This window comes from Argiope bruennichi, chromosome 11 (genome assembly GCF_947563725.1).
Source record: "Argiope bruennichi chromosome 11, qqArgBrue1.1, whole genome shotgun sequence".
Lineage (NCBI taxonomy): Eukaryota > Metazoa > Arthropoda > Arachnida > Araneae > Araneidae > Argiope > Argiope bruennichi.
Genome location: NC_079161.1, coordinates 11,135,998 through 11,160,428, shown reverse-complemented (window position 1 = coordinate 11,160,428; position 24,431 = coordinate 11,135,998). Strand labels below are relative to the sequence as shown.

General features: G+C 30.8%; 1 protein-coding gene across 1 annotated transcript in view; it reads left to right on the top strand.

Annotated features, from left to right (window-relative positions):
* The window catches only part of LOC129957097 (junctophilin-1-like), a 135,060-nt gene extending 112,321 nt beyond the window's left edge, over positions 1–22,739 (top strand). Inside the window, exons 4-7 of the mRNA XM_056069241.1 lie at positions 4,626–4,801; positions 10,430–10,548; positions 18,966–20,080; positions 21,437–22,739. Of these exons, the coding sequence (XP_055925216.1) occupies positions 4,626–4,801; positions 10,430–10,548; positions 18,966–20,080; positions 21,437–21,523 (1,497 nt within the window). The 3' untranslated portion in view covers positions 21,524–22,739. The remainder of the gene's footprint in view (positions 1–4,625; positions 4,802–10,429; positions 10,549–18,965; positions 20,081–21,436) is intronic.
* Positions 22,740–24,431: the final 1,692 nt, after the last annotated feature.

Sequence of the window (24,431 nt, the reverse complement as noted above, 5' to 3'; positions counted from 1 at the left end):
TAAAAATTTTATATTACTAATTATGATATATAACTGATTAATTTTAATTAGGTATCCATTACCTGCTGTAGGCACGCCTTCGTCGATTCTGCCCGGTCCGGTTAGATAGTCAAAGGGTTAATGATCACGACTTTCCTTAATAGCCCTGATAAGGGCATGTACGGTCGATGATCATTAATTTTTACTCTTCCAGGAGGAGTGTTCTGGGTCTTCTCTTCTTCTTAGGATTTCTTGGGTTGTAGGAGGTATATTTGCTATTGCAGGGTTGTTATGATTATCTATTGTATGGAAGAAATTTATGGCTAATTTTTTAAAGTAATTGACTATTGTTTGTAAATGGAGTTCTTTGAGGATTTGCTTATTTCTGATGTACCATGGTGCTTGGGCTATTTGTCTGGCTATTTTGTTTTGGGTTGTTTCGAGTTTGTTGATATGTGATTTGGCTGCCGCCCCCCAAACTGGTGAAGCGTAGCTCATTAGCGGCCTGATGATGGTCTTGTATAGCAGTAATTTATTTTTCAGAGAGAGTCTGGACCCTTTACCCATCATAGGGTATAGTTTGGATCTGCAGGCTTTGACTTCAATTATTCTGTTATGTGTGGATTTTTTTTCCAAGCAATATTTTGATGTAACTGTGATGGTGTACAAATAATAAATACCAATAATATATATTAATACCAATGTTAATAGAAATTTTCGAAGTTTGTTACAGTAAAAACTTTTTAGCTGTAATTTTAAGATAATTAAGACGGTTTGAAGGAGAATTGCATAAGATTATAGTATTTTCCATTTTTTGTGCGACAAAATAGTTGATAACCATATTTCATGGTTCTTTGCGTAAAATTTTCACGCTTTTATGTGAACTTTTCAATTTGATAATTTCTGTGAATAATACAAATTTTCACCTATCGCAGGGCATATTATGGAGGGTGATTCATATTGAATGGAATACAAACAAAGCATTCCTATAACCGTTTAATTAATTGATTTTGATAAATCAAATTTACTATGAATCAAATTTACCAAGTCTATACAGCTCTTCAATGTGTGACCCTTTGGTGGCACAACAAATATCTATGGGGTATTGCAACCCGTGATAGAATGTTCCTTGTTAATAAGGCCAATATGTCAGTTAACACATGAGACACCGTTGTTTCAGATATATTCCGTTTTCGACGCGTTTATTTTTTGTGATTTCATGAATTTTTCAATCACTTCGGTTTTTTCGGGGGTGAGTGCTGGACTAGTTTTTTAACGTAATGCAGTGCGAAAATTTTTTTGAACTAAGGTGTTTTAGCACATTTCAAACACAATAGTTTTTCCTGCATGGATGATACTAGTTTGATAATGACAGCTACAACGCTTACTTTAGCGGCCTCTAGCGGTGATTTCGGTCCACAAAGAGTTTTTCTATTCTCAGATGAAACTTGTAGTTCAAGAAAAATTTTATTTCAGCTTAATAAATCAAATACAGAATTAGTACTACTCTATTCTTTTTATCCCATTCCATATGAATCCCCCTTTATAATAATAATAGAATAATGGTATAATGCATTAATGAATCGCTTATGATACTGTTTGGCCAAAAGTAATAACATCTTACAAAGTTGCTTCCAACATCCAAAGGAAAATACATGCTTTTTACTTTCTCGTATACGAAAAGTAGAAAAAAATATTTTAATGGTCAAAAAATTCTTACTCGAATTTTTCACGAATCTCGCTGAATTCAAAAGAGACTGTTTTATCATTACGTTTGTTTGTAACAAAGATAACTCAGACGCTTTGAAACAGATGAATGAAATTTGGTATGTAGTCTTTACACCAAATGTGTAGATTTCTGTCAAATCTTGAGCAAAATCTATTTTGAGGAAGTCTGTTTGTCCGATTGTTCGAATACCAGCTAACAAGATAACTACAAATTAGGTGGATAAAATTAAGTACACTTATTTATCATCACTAGCGTAAACACCTATCAAATTTTGAATCAAGTCCAAGAAGGGATTGAACGTCTGTCTGTTCGTACTTTCAAAAGCATATAACTCAGAAATGCAATGACTTAAATGGTATATGAAGTGTGGTATGTGATTTTTGGTTACAAGTGAAGTTCTGCATCAGATTTTTTTTCAATCGATTGCAAAAACACGTCTGAAGCACAAATTCTATTTTCGTATACCATTAATCGCATTCCAGGGATTTATCGTTGAAAATTCGCCAAGAATAACACTATAGATCGAGTAAAAATGCTTAATGCATATAAAAAGTTAAAATTTCGTAATTATATGCCAATATTCAATATAACTCGAGATTTTGACGAATCTCCACGTATTAGACCTCTTTAATTTCTAAAAACACATAATGTCCATCTGTCTTTCCCTGACAAAGAGAAGCAGAAATACGTTGAGCTAGACAAGATGATAAGTGGTGTAAGGTTTTTACAACAAACTTATTTCTAACAGATTTTAAGCAGAATCCATTCAGAGGCAGTCTGTCTGTCCGCCTATTCCAAACTATGTTAACACAATAACTATAAAACATGATTGAGTAAATTATTTATAAAAATCTGGTTGATATTCCCGGCTTTAGCCTCTGAATGTGCATAGTTTTTAATACACACAATCTTTGAACTTTTTATTAAAAGAAAAATATCAATTTAAAATTCAAAATCATTCATAATAACTGTCCAGTATCCAAATCAGTGAAATAAAAGCAAATAACAAGGAATTATACTTATTATTTAATCAAATTAAAAATAATAAATGAATTTGCGAATTCCTTTTAAGATGTAATCCTAATTATAAATTGTGACTGAAATTTAGATTTCTAGACAGAAAAAACAAAAAACTATTTTTAAACTTCACTATTATTTAGATAGATTACAAGTGCTATTTTTTTTTTTTTTGTGGTAATAGCGCGAGTTCGCAAATTGTGCAGACTAAGTCTATGGCAAAGGATACCGACGTGCTCTGATTGGTTTAAGCCTTGGCATCCTTTTGGCAATGTTTTGCACTCATAATAGTCTAGTTTTCGCTTATTTCGCTCAAACCTTGTACCTTTCATTAGTTTTATGGAAGATACGAGTGAATATCAATACGATTTAATTTTTATTAATATAATTGTTTTCTCTAAATATTACTAGTAATATTACTAATACTAATTAATAAAAATAATAATAAATATTACTCATAATACTAGTAATACAAGTAACTAATTTTGTTTATGCACAGAAGTATAAAAACTGTATGAAAGTAATTACTAAACATATGATGCAGCAATTAAATAATTCTTATTTTTCTATGATTTTCGTGCCTTTATTAGATAATTTATGCAGTCATTGAAACTTTTTGCTGAACATTTGTTACTTTCCCATCAACTACATATGGGGAGATGATTACTGAATGCCCAAAACGTATAAATATGTAAGCTTTAACGGAATATGTGATTTCGTAGCTAATTTTTTTTTAGTTATATCAAAATAATATTAAGAAGAAACACATACAAAAATTATTTTTAATAAATTGCAATTTTTATATTTCCTGAATTTAGGTCTCAGGATTTGATCTTTTCCGCTGTATGTGTGTTCCAGATTAATATTACATGTAAACCGTAAAAAATAGAGGGGGGGGGGGATAAATCCACAGATTTTATTTATTTTTGTAAAAATATATTTCGGTATGACATCTTTTTGGCAAAACATTGCCAAAAGGATGCCAAGGCTTAAACCAATCAGAGCACGTCGGTATCCTTTGCCATAGACTTAGTCTGTACAATTTGCGAACTCGCGGTAATAGCATAAAACATTTTGGAAGAAAACCGAAGGGAGAGAAATTTAAGAATAACTATCTACCTTTGACGGCCAATTCGTTCGTCCAGATAATTTTTTAGGCTCTAAATGTTTAATATAGAATGTATTTAAAAAAACACTCTGTTTTGTTATTTAATAAGACTGAAAAACATGAATTCAATTGAATCAAATTTACTGGAAATTAAGAAGTGTATACATTATGAAATAAAAGCAGAAGTGAAAATCCTGTTACGGAGTTAATGACTAGCAAAAGTGATTGAATATTTTGACGCGAGAGTTTAAATTTGAGTGTAATATTTAAAAACATTGAGTATCACATTGAATTAAACAATATTAATAACATTAAAAGATAAAAATTAAGCCTACTTAATGAAATCAATTTCATTTTTGTAATTTTTGAACCTTGAAATGATCCAAATACAATGTTTTTAAGGTAATTGTTTTAGAACATTTGAACATCAATTTCCATTGACAAATCAGCAATTACCCATCTGATGACAGTTAAGCCGATTTTTGCACTCTTTTAAACTTTATTAATGTGAGCTTGTTCTTTCCTCTAAAGAAGAATTACTCTTTTGATACCACGACGAATCCTTCTCAAAAAGTTTAATAATATTTCGCAGCTGCATCAAAGAACTAAATGACGTGCTCAATTTAATGCAGCAGTAAATATCTTCAATGAAGTAGTCTAAAATTCGTATGACTTGACTATTGCCAGTCGACGATAAATAATAAATGCTATTTCTGTGCCATGTATGCTACCTTAATATATAATATAAATTCTACAAGAAATTTAAAAATAACTGTCGTGCTTCCATTTCAGGATGGAACAGAGGAGAAAGGTAAATACAAAAACAATGTCCTTCTCACTTCGGGACGTCAAAAACATCTGTTTCTTCTGAGGTCACCCAAGTTCCGGGAACGCATCGAGGCAGCCATCAACGGGGCCCATAGAGCTTCTCAAATCGCTCTGCAGAAAGCAGACATCGCCATTTCCAGGTAGATTTTTAAAATAGACGGTCAATTATATTCATTGCAATTGGCTGAGGTCAATATTTTTTATTGCCAATGGTCACCAAGTGGTCAATGTTAAAACACAAACTGCTGTTAAAGTATCTGTTAAGGTGGGTTTACACTTGGCCAGTGATAAGGCGGTCAATAAGACAAGACAACGCATGCACAGAAGGGGACTGATTTATGTTTGCCACAATTTCATAAGGTAGATTCAGGCATTCTATGCTTGGCTGTAAGTTGCCTTTTTGGCGTCCCAGCATTTTTCTTTTCACAGAAATTATCTGTATTAGTTTCTTAAAGTAATGGTTAGTTACACAAAGAAACATGGTAAAATAGTAAAAAGGTCAACATACAAAATTTGAAACACTGTAGAAAAATAAAGGGCAAATAAAATTTAAAAAACACACATAATCTCGCATCAGAAAGAATAAAATGCAAAAAATGTCAGAATTAATCTATGATAAGTAATCCATTTTTCACGCGAATTCCTAAATTTACAAGGACATGCGCAGTAAGAAAAAAACACAACAGAGCAGCGTGTTGTCTCGTCCGAACAAGTACTTGCCATGGAGCGAACAGCATTTCTACGCATTTTTTCTTTTTCAGCTTTTCTACGCATGCGCTACTTACTGGCAGTCTTATAACTGGCCGAGTGTAAACTCACCTTTATAATCTTTTAAACCGCAATCGCAGTTTATAAAAATTTTAAATAAAAATAAGATTTAATAAATTGTCTAATAAGAATGGAAATTCATTTAGGGAATTAGTATCTTCATGGCATTGTTTAACTTAGAGAATTCTTGAATTTCGACATTGGCGATTCGATAACCATTTCCAATGTGAAAGGCTTCTCACGACAAAACAGCAAGACGCTTGCAGCAAGAATTACATATCATGATAAATAAACAAGCATGAACTTTTATCTATACTTATAATAAAGCTCAGTGTGTGTGTGTGTGTGTGTGTGTGTGTGTGTGTGTGTGTGTGTGTGTGTGTGTGTGTGTGGGCGCTCTACAGGCCAGACCATTCGACCTACAGCTACCAAATTTGGCACGTGTATATCTTGGAGGCCGGGAATGTGCACCTGGGGATTATTTTTTCGAATTTTTAATTAGAATTTTATGTATTTAAAAATTAAGCGACATTTTGGCGTGTTTCTGCTATAACTTCCGAAAATATTACCGCACAAAAAAGATTTTTACATGAAATTAAAGATCAAGAATTTATCTTTTAAATGATACCAATGTTTTAACCTTAAAATTAAATTTCTATTTTTAATGAATTTTTAAATAAATATTTTAACTATATTTTTCAACAATTTTTTTCGTACAAAATAAAAATAAAATTTAAGCTGCACGAGCACGTTTCGCATTCATGGGAAAAAATTAGCTTTTTTCAAAGTGTTGCCATCACATTGATTAAAGCTCCAATTAAAAATAAATTAAATCTTTTTGGAAATGAAATCTGCAAAAATGTAATTTTCGGCACGTGTCTGTAGGAAATAAAACAAATAAAAAATATTATTTTTTCTGAAAAATAAATTCAAGAAAAATTATTTTATGATCTTTTACACTCTCTATATTATTAATCCAATAAATCAGTTTTATTTTAAGGCAAGTTTTGTTTAATATGAGCAGGATATCCATTCAAATCAGGGCCACACAGCTAATTTGTAAACCTTTAGTAAAGACACAGATCTGCTAAAAGGGTCTAAATGGAAAATGATTATATTTTATGTAACTTGATTCAATAAATACTCTAATAAATAACGAATTTTTGATTTTACATAAAGCTTCTGCTGTGGAAATCACGATTAACAAAATGTCCTTGAAACACTAATATTTTAAATAAAAAGAGTTAATTTCCAATCAACTAAATCAATCACTTTAACTGACTGATTTATGAAAATTTGAATATCACTATTCAATAAAAAAAGGATAATTTTAGAGTTTCCATCGATCGTTTCAAAGAAAATACGCCAATCAGCGCGCAGGTTTCTCATGATTAATTGGCCTAAGATTATGAAAATGTTGAGTTTTTCTAAATTTTTAACATTCAAAACTTCATAAGTAAGTCTTAGCTGATCGTCGAAAATAGAAACATTCATTCATTTATTTAAAATTTGGTGTGTCCAGAATATTTCTCAGAATATGATACCTTACTGCATTAAATTTAGACTTCATAATTTTTGAAATATATTTATAGGCCGGAACAAAATATTATTATTGATTTCATTTCAATCCTTTTGAAAGCAAAACTAAAAACTGAATTTTATGCTGAATCTGAGAAATTTTTATTGAATTATTGTTTGAGATATTACATAAATTATGAAAAATATTTTGTAGTTCACATAAGACTTAAATACCGAGCGATTCTGTTTGCAATACTCATATTCAATAATAATAAATAAATAGCAATAAAGATGATAAATAAAATAAAACGCTTGGTTTTATTAAAAAAAATTCTTTATATTAATTGCAATTTCATCATTTCCACTTCAAATTAAAGTTGACGTTTTACCGGAAATGACAACAAACTAGCAAAATATATATAGTAAATTGAACGAAACGATCTAAACAACAGTATAAGTTTGGTATGACTATCAAAATTTGAAGATTAAAAATGTTTTGTTTGAGAATCTATTAAGAGACCAGTTACTTAAAATATTTAATTGAAAATTGTAGCGAGTGGTAATACTGGCGAACCGGCTGGTCGCCAAAGGCGGCTAGTTCAATAATAAAAAAAAATTCATTTTCATGAGAAAATGTACATTGATTATAGCAGCTCCATTACATTATTTACCTTAGCAGCCATCTTGATATTTGGTATTAGCCGATGAAAGGGTTATCATTCGATGTACTGACTGTAGGACTTAAATGAAACGGAACGTTTACGCTTTCAATGGTGATATGCTTCAGCAACTATTCAAATTAAAGTAGTTCAAATTTTGTTTAAACTGTCACACAAATGATCTAATGCAAATGAATGTGTTGCTTTTGGAATCCATTATGGTGAGTTCGTTTTTAAATACTCCAAATCACGTGTTCCAACCAACCTAGTACATCGGCATGTTTTGAGATCGTTTTTCACATTTTCTTTGGCGTGTCTACTATAAGTCTCTTAGAGTAGCAATACTTTCTCAAATCATATGCTGATTTTTTTTTTTTTTTTTTTTTTTTTTTACCTATAAAACATTATCTTAAACTTTTATACATTTACATTTGTAATATTTTTTCCATCATTTTACACAAATATGCATTATATCTCTTGCAAATAAATTGAAAAGATTTTTGAGGTCATCTTGAAACTAGATAGGTAAAATTATCTCACTGTTTATAAAATTTTGTCTTATAAAGAAAAGTTTCCACAATAAAGCAATCGTATACAATACCGAAATGCTAAACATGCCTAGAAAATCCCCTTTTTAACATTTTGTACTTTACGCAAGGGTTTCTTTTATTCTAGATAGAATTCTCTAACGAGGTAAAATGGCACCATTTCTTACTTCTTTCAGATGTACAGAGATCTTTCTTTCGGAAAGAGATGTCGAATAAAAAAAATTAAAAAAAAGTGAAAAAGTCCTCATTTTTACTTCGTAGCAACTCTAGATTTAAATGGCCACGAAACATCATATAGATGCTGATAGAATGCCTATTTCAAAGCATCATTGAATTAAATATATTCTCTATGAAATTAAAACAATTTTGTTTCATAAAACTATTCTGCTAAAAACGAATTCTGCTAATTCGTACTTTTGATACAATTTAGTACGTAATTCTGCTTCCATTTTTGCCCCTCCCCTTAATTCTAATTAAATAGATCATCTATAATGGTGGTTAATTTGTTTAAGGAATCTTTGTTTCATTCGAAATATTTTTTAAATATTTTATAATTAGTCTTTAACTGATTTGTTTAGAAATGTTTTTAATAAATATTAAAGACAAGAGATGGCAGCACCTGTCTTATATTCTTTTCTCTAATGGATTTAATAATACAAAATGTACATAATCTTAATCATAATAAGACAAAGCCAAAATTAAAAAAAATGCTTTTATTTCTGATTTTCTTTTGGTAAACATATTCTTGTCTTATGATATTAATGATATAATCACAAGTGAATAATTTTCATTAACACTTTTCAACTAAGCTTTGACTTAATTTAATTTATGCTTGATTTTAGTTTTAGTAGAATGTATTCATTGAAGTCAATTATAATTTATTAAACTGTTTAAAAATTTTGGAAGCATTAAGGCGGCACATTACCATGCAAAGAATTTTACGAATTTTAATGTTTGGAATTATATTTTATGTAAAATAATATTCTATAACTGTTTATCACAAAAATTTTGAATTTAAAAACTTTTTTTTAAATTCAATTTTCTTTAAAAAACAGCCTTTTTTTTTTTAAACCCTAATTTTTTTTGAAAATGCAGATTTTTCTCGCAGCTATTTCTTTCTGATATATGATATTTAAGTGTTTATAATTTTTTTTTTTTTTTTTTTTTTTTTTTTGTGAAAGACAAAATATTCTAAAAAATGTATTAATTTTGCCTTTTGACATTTTTAAAAAAATTACTACAAGTTGTAGAGCTAATTCCATAGCAAGTTTTATAAAGCATATATTTTAGAACATTAAAAAGAAAAAATGATGAAAAATCTAAAAATGATCAATATTTCAAAAATCTTAATCCTAACTTAAAAATAAATACATGTCTCAGAGTGGATTAAATGCTTGTTTCTGCTACAAGCAAATCAATAAATATATAAAAATAAGAACACCTTTATTTTTATTGTATTAGAAGCTTTAGTGTTTTGAAAATTGAAATAAACAAAAACGGAAAAAAATCTCTAGTTCCAAACTCATTCTGATATGGAAAATCGCATATAAACAGAACTGACTTACTTCATTTCAGTTTAACTAGATGAATGAGAAAAGGAAGTGAAGAAAAATGTAACATTTTTTTTTAATCGGGGCTGTGTTTTAGCAGATGATCTGCAAAGCGGGCTTGGTAACATTGTTTTCTTTCCTATCAGGAAACAAAAAATTTTCAATAATTGAATAAAAAATTCAGATACAGCTCTAAAATTTTAGAGACAATTAGAAAGATTTAATTTATCATATGATGTCATAAAAAACTGTTTCTACTTTTTTTTTTTGATGATTTTTATATTGTGACGCCTTAAATGTGAATTTTACTGTTATTTTAAATTTTATTGCGCAATCGCTTTATCCAAAGTGTTGTATATTGTTTGTTTGTAAAAACTATATATTTATTTATTGAAATCATTTTTAAAAAATTTGAAATGTGTTAATTATTAAAATTTCTTACATTTATTAGCTATGTATTATTTGTTAAAATAATTATATATTAGAAATGAATTAGATCCCCTTATTTTAGATCAGTTTTTTTTAATTGAAATCCTTATGGCCCTATCAACTCAACATTAGATTTCAATTCTGTATATCTGTTTTATACAGAATTTTGCAATATGTTAGCTTAATATTTATGATGTTTAACTGGATGAATTGATTTTCTTGTAGTATTATCAATTCCATTTGTGATTGATAATAGTGAGAGAAGGTGAATTTTATTTCTTTGTTGCGGATTGCAGGACGGCGACTGCTCGAGGCAAAGCAGAGCAAGCAGATGAGATTGCCAAGCAAGCCAGGGCAGAATCGGATCTCGCCAGGCTGGTCGCCAAGAACTATGCGCCAGAATTCGCACAGCCAGGTATGAGTTTTGCACTTTTTTGTATTCATCTTGTATTTTACATTATATATATATATATATATATATATATATATATATATATATATATATATATATATATATATATATATATATATATATATATATATATATATAGTTGTGTTATAGAATTCGTTTTAGTTTGATGCTCTTTATAGGCAAGATACCATCCATAGATTATGGCATGCGTGATGCAATAAACGTTTATAACATTTTATTATTGAGGCTATAGCTATGAATTGAACACTTAGTTATTTCTTGGATAATAAGTGCTCAAAAAAAAGTTTTAAAAATTCGAATTAGCTTCTTAGTTTAAAATTAAGCAGCATGTAAGTTTTTTCAATTGTTTCTGTTCTATATTGTCTTAGTTGGGAACGACTATTTGAAATAAAATTATCTACTAGAGAAATTAGTTTCCATATTCGTTCAAGAAGCAGAGAAATTTGTACATCTACCTAATATCATGTAGGACCCCCAAGGGTGCGCAGAAATGCCACAAAACGATGTAGAATTCGAATAACAACTGAAGATATACTAGAGACAATTGACGTCAGGAATTCTGCAGGGCAATCCTTAGATTCATAGAACTGGGGTGGAGTTCTCTTCAAAATAGCACTTTGTAAAGCACACAAATCACAGGTTCAATAATGTTTTCATGCCTGAAGATGTAGGTGACTTATAAAAGTGCCTAAAGCTAGAAGGGTATTCTTGGAGCCACTTTGTAGCAATTTACGACATGTGGGCTGTCGGATTGTCTTGCTAGGATTGTCAAAATGCACAATGGGTATGAATGGGTATAGGTGGACGGCCAAGAAGGTTAGATACCAGTCACTTGCCGGAAACGTCTCTTAACATATGAAGGGCCCATTACGTCAAGTGCACATACCCCATACCATCTCAGAGGCACCATTAGATTGAACCGTTCCTTCTTATATGGAAAGCCCATTGATCCATGTGGTTGTCTCCATACCCATGAACATCCCTCTGTTGTTGTTACTTATGGCACTTGTCATAGACAAGACAGCTGCCGAAGTCAGCGATTTTAAGCCGAGTTTTAGCGCCTCTTGTTTCAGTAGAACCCTCTAGGGCCAAGAGTACGTCTTAGCTGCTCATGTGTCACAGCCCTTTTCACGGGCGCACTTCATTCATACGTTTCATTCACTGATCCACAGATCGTAATTTAAACCTGAATCAGAGAACGATCACCTCTGATCCAGTGCCCCAGTGGTATTGTCCCGACTTGGTGGACTTTGTGGCTACGACAGATTTATACGTGCACCAGCTGCCTTGTACAAGGTGGAGTTCGAACTCTCAGCCCAGGGGATGCGCATCCAATGTCCTACTATCCAGACTATCCCGGCCCTACGTCCATCTGCCGGATACAAATGGAAACGAGATTCGTCAGACAAAATGAAGTGTTTCTGTTCCTCAACAGTTTAATATAAGGGTTGGTGGTCACTAGTAAGGCGCAAAGTTTTGTGACATGCAGTCAAAATGGTATGCGGGCTTTCGATTCCCTAAGTCTATATCAAAAATGATCTGTTGAATAATTCTCCCGTTGATAGTTGTTTATGCTCCAATCCATGTTCCTATATTGCAGCACTTTTTAGGAAGTGTTGCACATCTATTTGGTTTAAGGATTCTCGGCAGTCATCAACGGTCTCATTCTTTCAGTATCTTTTTACTCCCGACAGCGCCAATGTCGGAGGTGATATTTTCGTACTTAAAAACCTAGATTTCTTCACTAAGATGCTTTGTCTCATTTCTAATTTGCCAACTTTAATGCTACGTTCAAAATCACTTAACCCTTGATAACCTGCCATTGTATTAGCAAGAACCTACTTAAAAGCTCTGCAAGACACCTGTTGTTTTATATACTCGCTGCCAATCACATCGTGTTACATTGATTGGCTGCATAACTCCTTTATTTGCTTATGCAAATTTGTGTCAGTGTTTCTGCCTCTTCAGTGTAATATCATTGCATAATAATGTTTTTCAAAATGAAAATGTTACCAAAATATAATTTCTTCGATATGGATGACTTATCGATTATAGAAAGAAAAAAAAATAATTCTTATGGATATAAAGCTAGAGAGGAGAAAACATCTGCTTTTAATAATTTATTTAATAATATTAAGCACTCGAAAATTTAGAAAATAATTTTGAAGTCCAATTTTATCTACGTGTAAGAGTAATTATAAAGAAGCTGACAGAAAACATAACGCAATTTTTTAGCGTGAAAATTTTTTTTCTTCGTGCATTTCTCATTCTATTGTCTTTCCACATTTTCCTAATATATCTTTTTAAATCTTCTTTTCAATTATTTTTTGCCAGCGGATAGCTTGGTATTGCTCGGGATTAAATTTCTTCATATGCTCTTCCATCCTTTCCTTTTTTTTTTTTTTTTTACAGATATTGCCCTTAATTTTCCCCGGAAAATATAAAATTCCTTTAAATTCATTTTTTTAATTAAACCTTTCAAATTCTGCTTGTAAAAAATCTTTTAAATATCACTTGAATCTTAAAAGCAAAGACTATCGCACCTTTTCATTATTACAAGAATTTCATTATTACCTTTAAGCGACTTTCTGCAAACTGAACAAATACTCTGAATCAATTCTATACTCAAAATATTTGCAGATTCATGAACATCATTAGAATTAAATTCACAGCCATTCACTCTGTTTGTGTAAATTGTAAAGAATTTTTTTTTTTTAAATCCCAATCTGCCATCTTCTTTCAGCCTAATCAGCTATTAGTTTCTAAATCTTCGGCAGCTTCTCGCTTTCTTGCGTATGCATTTTAAGATTTGCTTGCAGCTGGACTTATTTCTCTTAAGGTGTTATTTGCTGTTTTTGGAGGTATCAGACTGTCTTTCATCCTTTGTTTCATTCCTTCAATTCAGTCCTTTCATTCTGTTGTTTTGATTTATATACATTTCCCAAGTGAAGATTAGAGCGGACTTCAGAGATGAGTACGAGTGTCCCAATCTCGAGAATCCCAAAGATGTTCATTCCCTTCAAGTTTACCTTTGTTTTCCTCCCAATTTTTGCTTTCATTTTGATTCTTCCATCCCCAAGAGAAAAATATTTCTCTGAGAAACTGTTGCAGTTCTGCTTTTCACGGACAGCCGTATTTACCGTGCTTGGCAACCTATCAGAGGGATGGTGCACTGTGGTCCGTGGTGCATCGATTCGGCAGGGCGATCAACTAAGGGGTTAGTCTTCTAGGAATCGAGCGAAATAATCATTGCTGTTAAGGATGGTACTCGGAGAAGACTCTGAACATAAACGAGACTGGGAACCCAAATTAACAGATTTTTTTTCTGTTAAAATAATTTGTTAATTCGGGATTTCTCATTCTTTAAATACGGATTTTTGCCTCCCATTTATTCAGAAGAAAAGAAGAATTCCTTAAGTCATGAAATTCGGCAAAAAGGAATTCTTAAATCATAGTCCGACTGTATTAACTATGACATAAAATATTTCCAAAATGAGCGAAGCATCGATAAAAATTTACGAGCAATAAAAACGTTTCAAAATAAAGCGTTTAAAAAACAGTAAATAAATATAGAAACTAAAATTAAATCTATGAAACGTAATATGCATCAACTCGTGTGAGAATGATCGTTATAAAAATAGAATTTCATTTTGTGCAATATGGAAAATAAAAACTCGCAGATAGTTCATGCAAAAAAGGACAAATTTTAAAAATTAGAAAATTACACAGTAATTTTAAATTGCGCTTAAGGCTAAAGTTTTTTAAGACCTTTATAATGCTATAAAAGTGATGGTATTTAGAGGAAAATATGCTGAGAATATATGAAGAAAACATGCAAATTTAACATTAAATACATAAAATATTTTTCCAAATGTATAAATATTATCAACGTCTTTAATTCCGACTTGTGCTAATCCACCTTATGGCCCCTTTTATCCCTATACTACATTTGGGATAAAAGTAAATAGCAATGATTGAAACGGGCATATATACAAACCAGTTGTGATATAATTAATTCCCTATACGTTTTAATTGTAACTACCTCAAAACTAATTTGAACGCCTCTAGAGTTAAGTATATAACTCCAAAGAGAAAATTCTTAAAATAGCTTGAATTCACCTAAACCTCCCAAAATGTCTGAGTCAGATCCCTATCGAACGGGGCGTTTTCGGGCGAATGAGGGCTCATAGGATTAAAGAATGACATTTCTTTCTTAAGTGAGAGTGAAGGAGTGTAAGGTAAAATGTTAGTACACTAAGAATATTTTTCTTAAATACTACTAACAGAGCTGGGAGACTGCAATAAGAATTTATATTTCGTATTTTTTTTCAGTAATAAATTTACTGACTGAAACATGATTTTATAATCACTATTTTCGTAGTCTGCTTAATTTCCTTGATCATCCTAACTAAGTAAATAGAATTAGTAAACCGGATCAGTTGCTTTATTTAATTATTCTAATTTTATTAGCAATGCTTATGTTATCAATGTTAACATTTTTTCTCTTCAAATTTAAGTTTTAAAAAAACACTAGAAGAGATTTAGTTTTTCCTGCAATTAAAAAAAAAAAAAAAGAACGCTTCGCTATTTACAACAATGCCAATGATGCAAAATGTTTAATCTCTATCATCTTTTTCCGTACCGCAAAATTTAAATGTAACATTGCGATGAATAAGAAACAACAAACAAATAAAAAGAGCGAAAGGCTGAATACCGCTAGTGTAGAAAGGCTTCGACGCAGCTACCAGAGGGCGCTACTTTGATTCGGAAGGCGGCCAAATCGGTGGGATGAAAATAAATTCTTTCTCCGGTGCTCTTTTCTGTTTTTAACATTTAGTAGGTTAGAGGATTCCTTTTGACTAGACTCACCAAGACAGAAACATGGTGTAAAGTAAGTGAAGCATTTGCAATTTTTTTTTTAATTAATGTTTCTTATCAGTTGCACTGCATCGACAGAATTATTCTTTTTACTCCTTCCTAATCTGTATAGAATTTCTGAATCTTAGCATTTATCCAATGGGAAAATTTTAAATGCTCTGTGTGTTTCTCACAATTAAACAAGATGGCGGCTCGGTATTGTTCTGTTGCAAATATGCAAGCAAATTTTAAAATGTAGGAATGCACACTTTCAAAAATTATACTGTTTTGAAAGATTTTTTGTGCCAAAAAAAAGTAGTAATAAAGTTATTTGTTTATGAATGAAATATCTCTCTAACTAAAAAAAGTATAATAAGTATGGTAAAATCACCAAGAACTTACAAAGAAAAAAAATGGCGCCAGTTAGAGAAAGACTCAAACTGTTGCATTCTAACGGAGAACATTTAGTTATTTTTAGACACAATCGAGTATGGGTATGAACATATTTCTGTATAAAAGTATTTAAGTCTAATTTATCATGCTCGCAATGTTTAGGACTAACAATAGTTTGATCTAAATGTACATCAGCGTACAATAGCTTCCAAAATCTCAATGAAAGCCTTGTTCTATGGTTTTTCTAGCTCAAAAAAGATAGAGATTTCTATATACTTATTGAAAATGTTTTATTTCTGAAAGCAATATATTCCATTACTCCTATATAAAAAGCATTTATGTCAAAATTACAATATTTATAGAAGTCATAAAAATCAAAATATTGATTATACATTCTAAAAATGAGAGTTTTGATTGTAATTGTCATGTCTAAATGAGGGCAAGCTTATTTTGTGACATGAGCTTATTTTGTGATATGCATTATAATTTTCTTAATAAACAATTTTGTTAAAGCATGGATAAACGAAAAAATGGAAGGATGTTTATTAAAAGAACAAAAAGAAACTTTCAAATTTAATCTTGAATAATTTGAAAAAATATGTAACAAATGGAGAAATTACGCAGTTTAGTATGTATTGCAATATATATATATATATAATATATATATAATATAGAAAAAAATCAAGAGTAAAATTACAACAAATAATAAATTAGCATAGAAAATCAAAATTCTATATTTTCATGTGCCGACCTGAATTTATGAAGGCAGATTATTTAAGTCATGTTTTGCACATATACGTGACATTTTTAAAAATCCATCATAAAATGAAATACATTACTGAAAATGATATTTGCTACGAAATCATTGATTATAGCTTTTTTCAATTAATGTTAAAATACATCAGGTGTTCATTAGGATAAAAATATTGGCATATCCAAAATCTAAAAAAAAAATGATCGAAACTCTAAGCAATTGTTTATTTTCTATATTGACGAAAAAAACAAGCTTTATTTTAAAAAACAATTTTGGAAGCATTCAAAAAAGCTGTTTAACTCCAGTTAATCCGCAGAATTTTTTAAAATTTACTGATGTTAATATTTTAACATAGAAGTAAACAATAAAATATAATAGTACTTTAAATTCATATTTCAAAGGCTAACACTTTTTAAACAAATCGATACAGAATTCAATGAATAAATTTAGAATGATAAGATATTCAAAAAATTAATTATCAAAATATTTACTCTATTATCTTATCATTGTAATTTCATAAGGAATTTCGTTAAATCATTGTCAGCAGTGAGACTTAGAGGCAATAAATGTCCATGAAACTATGCAAAATAAAAAGGAAGAAAAAAGCTCATTTTTCTTTTACCAATGTATATATATATGCTTTAAATATACTCATTAGACGGATATTTTTGTTGTTAATTACAAAATGGCTTATTGACTTCCTGCATCATTTGGACATAAGTATTGTAGATTTATTTTAGAAAATGTCTGGAGCGCCATCTGTGTTAGCTGTAAAATTCAATATTAATTCATGCTATAATGAATTGATATTAAATATTACAACTAACTGCGATTAGTGAGAAAATCAAATAAGCAACAGCGACTTAATTCTTAGCAGCTCAAAATATTCTATGCAATACAGCTTAAGATGACAATTAGATATCGGATAGTTAGAATTGTTGGTGACATGTACAGTTAACGGATGAATGTGTTTGTGTTGTAGCATGAATTGGCTTTGTTGCAAGTTGCATAAATTTTAGATTCAGTTCTAATTGGACATCTTAAAACTCATATAATGAAGTAATTGTAATCTTATAAAATGAAAATTTGGATAGAGCAAACAGTTGCTATTAAAAGTCGAAATATTTTATCACCAGTTAAATAATAAAGAATCTCACAACTTGAAAAGACCTTAAAAAACAGATGAATAACGTTCCACAATTTCTGTAACGTTTCAATTTTTTAAAGCTTCAACCATAAAGAAATAAACACGTGATTTGAAGTCATTCTTTATTAAAATGAAATTGTTATTAAACCAAAATCACGATGTTGTTCTTTTCTTTAAAATATATAACAGGCATATTATTTCAAATCTTTATTAAATGAAATCCTTTACAGGCTCCAGAACGTTTTATAGATTAAGACTTTATAAATATTTTAAACTTTATAAATTCCTAAAGCAGAGTGAAAGAGCTTTGCTGGTCAAAAGATAAGATTTAAGTTCGACAAAAATAATTCTGAATACGAAAACTTTCTAAATAAAATAAAATTTAATTGTTTAATAAAATTTCAAGGGAATTTCAATTAAATGTCCTTATATTTAATATTTAAAATCTTAAATGTATTTGGGAAAATAACTTGCAACCCATGTATTATTTCAATTTGGAGAAAAGAATTATTCATTTTATTCCTGTAATACCGCATTAATAAATAATATTATTAATTTGAAAGTATTCTATACATTTTAGGGAAAAAAAAACAATAAAAAAATTACGTGTGAAATTATAAATATACACTAGAGAATATTTAATGACTCAGTTCTAACAGGTTTCCTAGTATCAAGGAATAATCATGGACAATAAGTGAATATCTATTAACTGCTGCATCGTCCCATTAAGCTATTTTGCTACTTATATTTCAGCTACAATAAGACATTTAGGAAACTGCCCAAATATATATTTAATTTTATTACATAAAAATGTCAATCAATCTGCTTACAATTAAATTTTTCTGAAATATTTTACCGGGGCGCAGTGGTATGTCGAACCTAATGTCTCGTATTTTCAAGAATTTTCACTAATGCCCACAGAGGAATGCGTCGCAATTTTGATTTATTATCCTCATTGACTCTGGATTAGTAATTTTTAAAATACTGAGTGAAAGAAAACTTTAAAACTTTTTATTCTTGGAATTTTGACAGAGAAACGGAAAATTTGTTTATAATTCTTTTCAGAAAGTAAGAGATAATCTCTTCCATTTTTAGAGCTGAAATTAGTTAAACGATAGCAAGGAATATTGCATTTTCTCTGGTACAACATTTGTACCAGACTGTTTACTGGTATAATACATGTACCGTCTGTGAAGAAAGGACAACAACGGCCACCAATCTATATTTAAACACATTGTTCACTTCCAGGTACAGGATTCTTGAAAAGAAAATTTCCCTCTTCTCAAGGCTCTGATTTTGGACAGTTCCACACCGGAGAGGATCCCTCTCGCCGATCTTTCCTGCCTTCCAATCCGGGAGATCCGTACACACAGAAAGACTCTTTCAGACAGAGTCCAGAATTCGAAGATTTCCACTTAAAACCGGAACCACCTACCCAGTCGGCATTCCTCGACGTTTTCCGGAACACTTCGGACCGTCGTCCTTCGACAGCAGGATTCCTCCGACGGCCATCGGCTGTCAATCTCAATCGGCGACCTTCGACTGTCGTAGAGCTTAACCTCCGCCCATCCCAGATCAACGTCGATCAGCGACAAGAACCATTCCCGAATCGCCTTGCTGTAGATCAGTACCGTCCATCTGAAAATCAGTACCGTCCTTCTGAAAATCAGTACCGTCCTTCTGAAAATCAGTACCGTCCCTCTGAAGACCAGTATCGTCCAACAGGTGACCAATACCGTTCTCCTCCAGAAAACAGGTATTATCCGCCGTACAACCAATCTAGGGAACAGTATAACCGCCCAACCGAAAATCACTATTATCCACCTGAAAATAGGTACCGCTCACAACCGCCTCCAGTGACCATCCAACAAGTAATCACTGACCATCTCAGTCACTACTACGAAGACAAACCTCAACAGAAAGAAGAGCATCGCAACCACATCAAGAAACCTGCCATCGACTTAACAGAACTTTCCAAGCTCTACGGTATTCCCCTGTCAGGCCCTACGATGGATGACGAAGAAGGTGTCCCTTTCATACCGCAGAGGCGTTCCACCTTGCCCACCGTCATGGACCAGAACTGTCTCCCAGTGGACAGCGGCGAAGGTATGGTCAGGACTGGTTCCTTGTACAGTGCAACGCGTAAAATAGAAGCCGCGGCGAAAACCGGATCTCTCGTGAATGCCAGAAAAAACAGCCTACCGGACATTAGTAACGCAGCGGCCATGGAATCGAGGGTCCTTAGTAGAGAAACCATCGCCATTTTGAGTTCCCAAAGAAGAGAAGCGATCAGAAGGCAAGAGGAACAGGCGGAGAGGCTCAGAGCAAATCCTTTCCTTTATCTAGTCAGTCCAGAAGTCTGGGTATGTGTACATTTTAAAACTGGTCCGTTGTTCAAATCTTTTACTAGAAATATTTCATCCTTATCTCACAATAATTCAATTTCTAATTTAATTCTAAATTTTAATCGAAGCGACTCATATAACTGTTCTTAAAATGTCTTTTAGTTAAATTTCTAAAATATTCATAAATCCAATTTTACTCTCAGATTGGAAAAGAATGCATTTGCATTATTTTACAAAATATCTAAGTATCTATTTTAAACTTTGTATTGAAATAGGTAAAGTTTCAAAACATTCTTTTATCACTAAATATAACATGGCAGGATACGGACTTTTAATTAGAACATTCGCATACGAAATTATCGTTTTTTTTAGCTTGATTTCCTGATATTTTATGGTAAATAGACATAATTAATTTTTTATTCTTTTTTTTCCCTTATTTTCAAAAAAGCACGTAGTTTACCGTTTTTAACTATTATATGCAGTTTGTATAAGGAAAAAATATTCTTATAACGTTGGAAAATATTGTGTATATGCACAGTCCATATGTATTCAAGTTTGTGAAGAAAATTTAAATTAGAATGCATCAAACATCCGTTCCATTTTCGTTGAATTTCATTTTCAATGGGTATATGGGATGGTATTCTGTTTGCAAAAAAATAAACTATTAATTCATTGGCATTATCTGTGCTACACCTTACTCTCAAAGTAATTTTTTATTGGGTAATTATATAATATTTCAAAGGAAAATTTTAAATATCTTATCCGGTTTTTCACGAAAGTATAAAGAAATTAGACGGCCGAAAAAGTAGCTACAAAATTTCTGAATTAGCAGATTAATAAAATCTGTTATTTTTCCAATAGTTTCCAATTAAAATCCCGAAAACCGTTCATATAGAGAGCGTTTTGATTCATATTGAGTTTTGAGTTGCATCATGTTGGAATTTTCTATTAAAGTACATTTTGTATTATTTATACATGTGGAGATAGGAATAGGAAAGAGCAAAAACCATTGCTTATAATGAGCATTATCATCTTCAAACGCAGACTTTGCAATACAAGACGAAACTAAATGGTATATTTGACTTATTGAGCAAATTTGTCTATGGCAAAAATGAATTAAAACACACAAATTAAATGAATCCGAAACATAGGAATGAATCCTTAAATGAAGGTTTAAAATGATTTATTTCGTGCTTCTATGATTGACACTAATGCTTATCATCTTTTTCTGTAATTGTTTTGATTTTTATTCTTTTCGAACTTTACAGTTTTTATTTGTTGCCTTCATGACGCTTTATGGGCTTTGGCCTTATATGCTTATCAATGTCATAAGATTACATTTCAGACAACTAATCAGACTTAATTTACTTCTAGGATTGGCTGTCAAGTCAACAGCTGACCATCCTCGTTTTGGTAGTAAATGTGGCCTTGGGTTTCCTGTTCTTCAAAGTCATTCTATAGGGGTCGTTGATGTTCTCACAACGTGGCGTTCAAGAGATTTGTAACGATAAAAGCGCAACGTTTGTATAAACGTTATTCGAATACCTTTTTACCGGGATGATCTTCCCTGGTGTCCTGTACGTTGCCATTTTGGAACCTTGGGTCCTCAAGGAAACTGTTCTTGAACCATATCTTCGTCCTGAGTTTCCTACAAACATAAGTGCCTTTGTAAAAATTAACAGGAGTCAAAATGTTATGCGGTTAATTTGTTTTCTTCGTGCGCGTTATTATCTCCAGGTATGGATACAATAGAAGACTGTATTGCCACGTTGACTGCCAAGTGATTCACACTGCTATCTAATTGTATCGAACCATCTATCTAATTAGATAGACGTTTCGAATATCAGGTGTGAATTGTGGGAGTGAACATGTTAATTTATATTTATGTAAAGATAATTCCAATGTAAAAACATTTTTAAAAAATCAAAAATTTATGACCTCCTCGAAATTTTATACGAAGTATCTTTTGATTGTTCAAATATTTTTCATTGCCAAATCCATTTCATTAAAAATTCATTACAATCATACTGCCACCGAATAAATATTTTGGAGTAACATTTTTATGATTTAATAATATTCAGAATGCGATTTCGTTTGCATACAATCAACTTCACAAAATTATCAAAACAATAAATACTTTGAAATGATTTTTATAAAAATGAAGCTCAATAAGATCATGCTTGATTTTACATATCTAGTTTGGTACCTAGTATGCTTTGGAATTGTTAGAATGTTAAAAGTTCAAAATAAGTTTGTTGATACATTTCATTTTGAATAACGTAGTGATAATTTTTAAAATGGAATAAAAAGTTGTTGACACATAATGACAAATCAAACTAGAATATGCAATATATTTTGTTTTGGAGCATTTTAGGTTCGGTCAAATATTGAAAATACTTCTGAATATTTGCATCACATAAAAGTATAATAGGTTGTTTCGAGTCAAACACACTCTTAATAAATTATTTTATTTCAGATATTGACATTAGAGGAGGTATGTTTATTTTCTGTTAAATAATGTATATGTCACAGGTTTTATCCAGTTTTCGAAATTCTAATGATTATCAACATTAGATCTCATTTGAAAATAATGTATTGATATTATGAAGGATATAAATCAATGTGGATGTAATTTTATGATGAAAAAAATTAAAAATAAATATCATTATCATGATTATATTTGTTTTTTTCTTTAGACTCATGTTGAAATTTGTCCAAATAAATTTGATTTTTAATTCGTAATGTATACAGAAATCCTAAAACTGTATACCAAATTTCATGGAAATTATTTAGACAACTAATAGTGTCTTTATGAAATAATTAGCTAAGTTTTTCAAATACTTTGTTAGAAAAAAGAGTTGGTCTCTGGCTGTGTTTCACTGTACTTGAAGATGAAAAATCTCTAAAATGATTTCACCTAAAAACTATGAAATTACTTAGAGCTTATTCCAAAAATGGAATTTGTTGGCCCATAACTGTTATTATGAAGTAAGCAATTGAACTCTGTCCATTACTTTCACAATTTGAACTAATAGGAAAAACATTTTCATAGACTCTAATAAACAGGGCCGCCGCGTGGGGGCGCCAAAATTTATAGTACTTATAGTTTTTTAATTTAATGTTACTTAAAATAAAGTTGTTAATTATGCACTTGAAATTTTGCATGTTTTATATTTTCTAAGCAATAAAATGAGATTTTATTTTATATTTTAATATTATTTTACTTTTGCTTTCCTTTCTCCGGGTTGTTTTCTTTTGTGTAAAACAAAATTTGATTGCCGATACAAACAATAAAAACACGTTCCTTGTGGAGTTCGCGCTACCACACGGAAAGTGTTAAAAATCTAAGAATTTGTAACATGTAACAACAGAAATTGGGAATGTTTTGTATCGGCATATATTTATTCCTTACTGCTGTGAAGCTGTTGCGGCTCAACGTCGTTGTTTAGTTTGCTTTTTTCTTATGATGGTGGCGGCGCCACCGTGCGTTGTGTGCTCTTGAATTAACAGGGAATACCTTTATTTTTAATCATATGCGTAGTCGCTGCTCATAAAGTGCATACATTCTGTGAATTGCTTCGGATGCAAAGTACTGTTATTAATTGTTTTCAAATCGTTTTTTGTTTATAATTGCTCCAAAAAATAGGATTATTATTTAGAGGTAAATGAAGAATTACCTCTAAATAATATATTATAGTATTATTTTCATAGCAGTAAAAATTCATAAAAAGAAACAATTCATTAAGAAAAACTTTTATCTTTGAAATTAACAAAATAATTCAAGAAGCAACATTTTCTTTATCTCTATGAAACCCAGATAAATCTTACCCTTAATTGGGCAGAATTTGATTTATCTATTTCTGATATACAATTACAATTTCCAAATAATCGAAAAAAATTCTAAAAAAATTACTAATAATTATAGTTTTTTTTCATTAAAAGTTTATAATGTACCTGAGATGTTTTCAATATTTCAATTGCTTATAACAAATGCTTTTTAGTAATTTGTATTAATATTGGTTTAATTTACTTAAATATTTTGAATCTGCAGAAAGAAGAAAAAATTTCACATTAAATTCTCAAAAATAAATTTTCCGCAAAAAAAAAAAAATAAATAAATAAATAAAAATAATAAATTTTAGTTAAATTAGTTTCGTTATCTGAATCTTTATTTAGTAGCAAAGGATATAAATGGGCTTTCGACTTTCAAATAGTATATTGAGAGAAAATCATATGATGCAGCACATATAATTTGCAGCAGTGCAACAGAATCCCATAAAGGGGCGCCAAATTTTCATTTGAACAAGGGCGCCTAATACCCACGCGGTGGCCCTGCTAATAAATGTTCTTGTGTATTATTAATCGAACT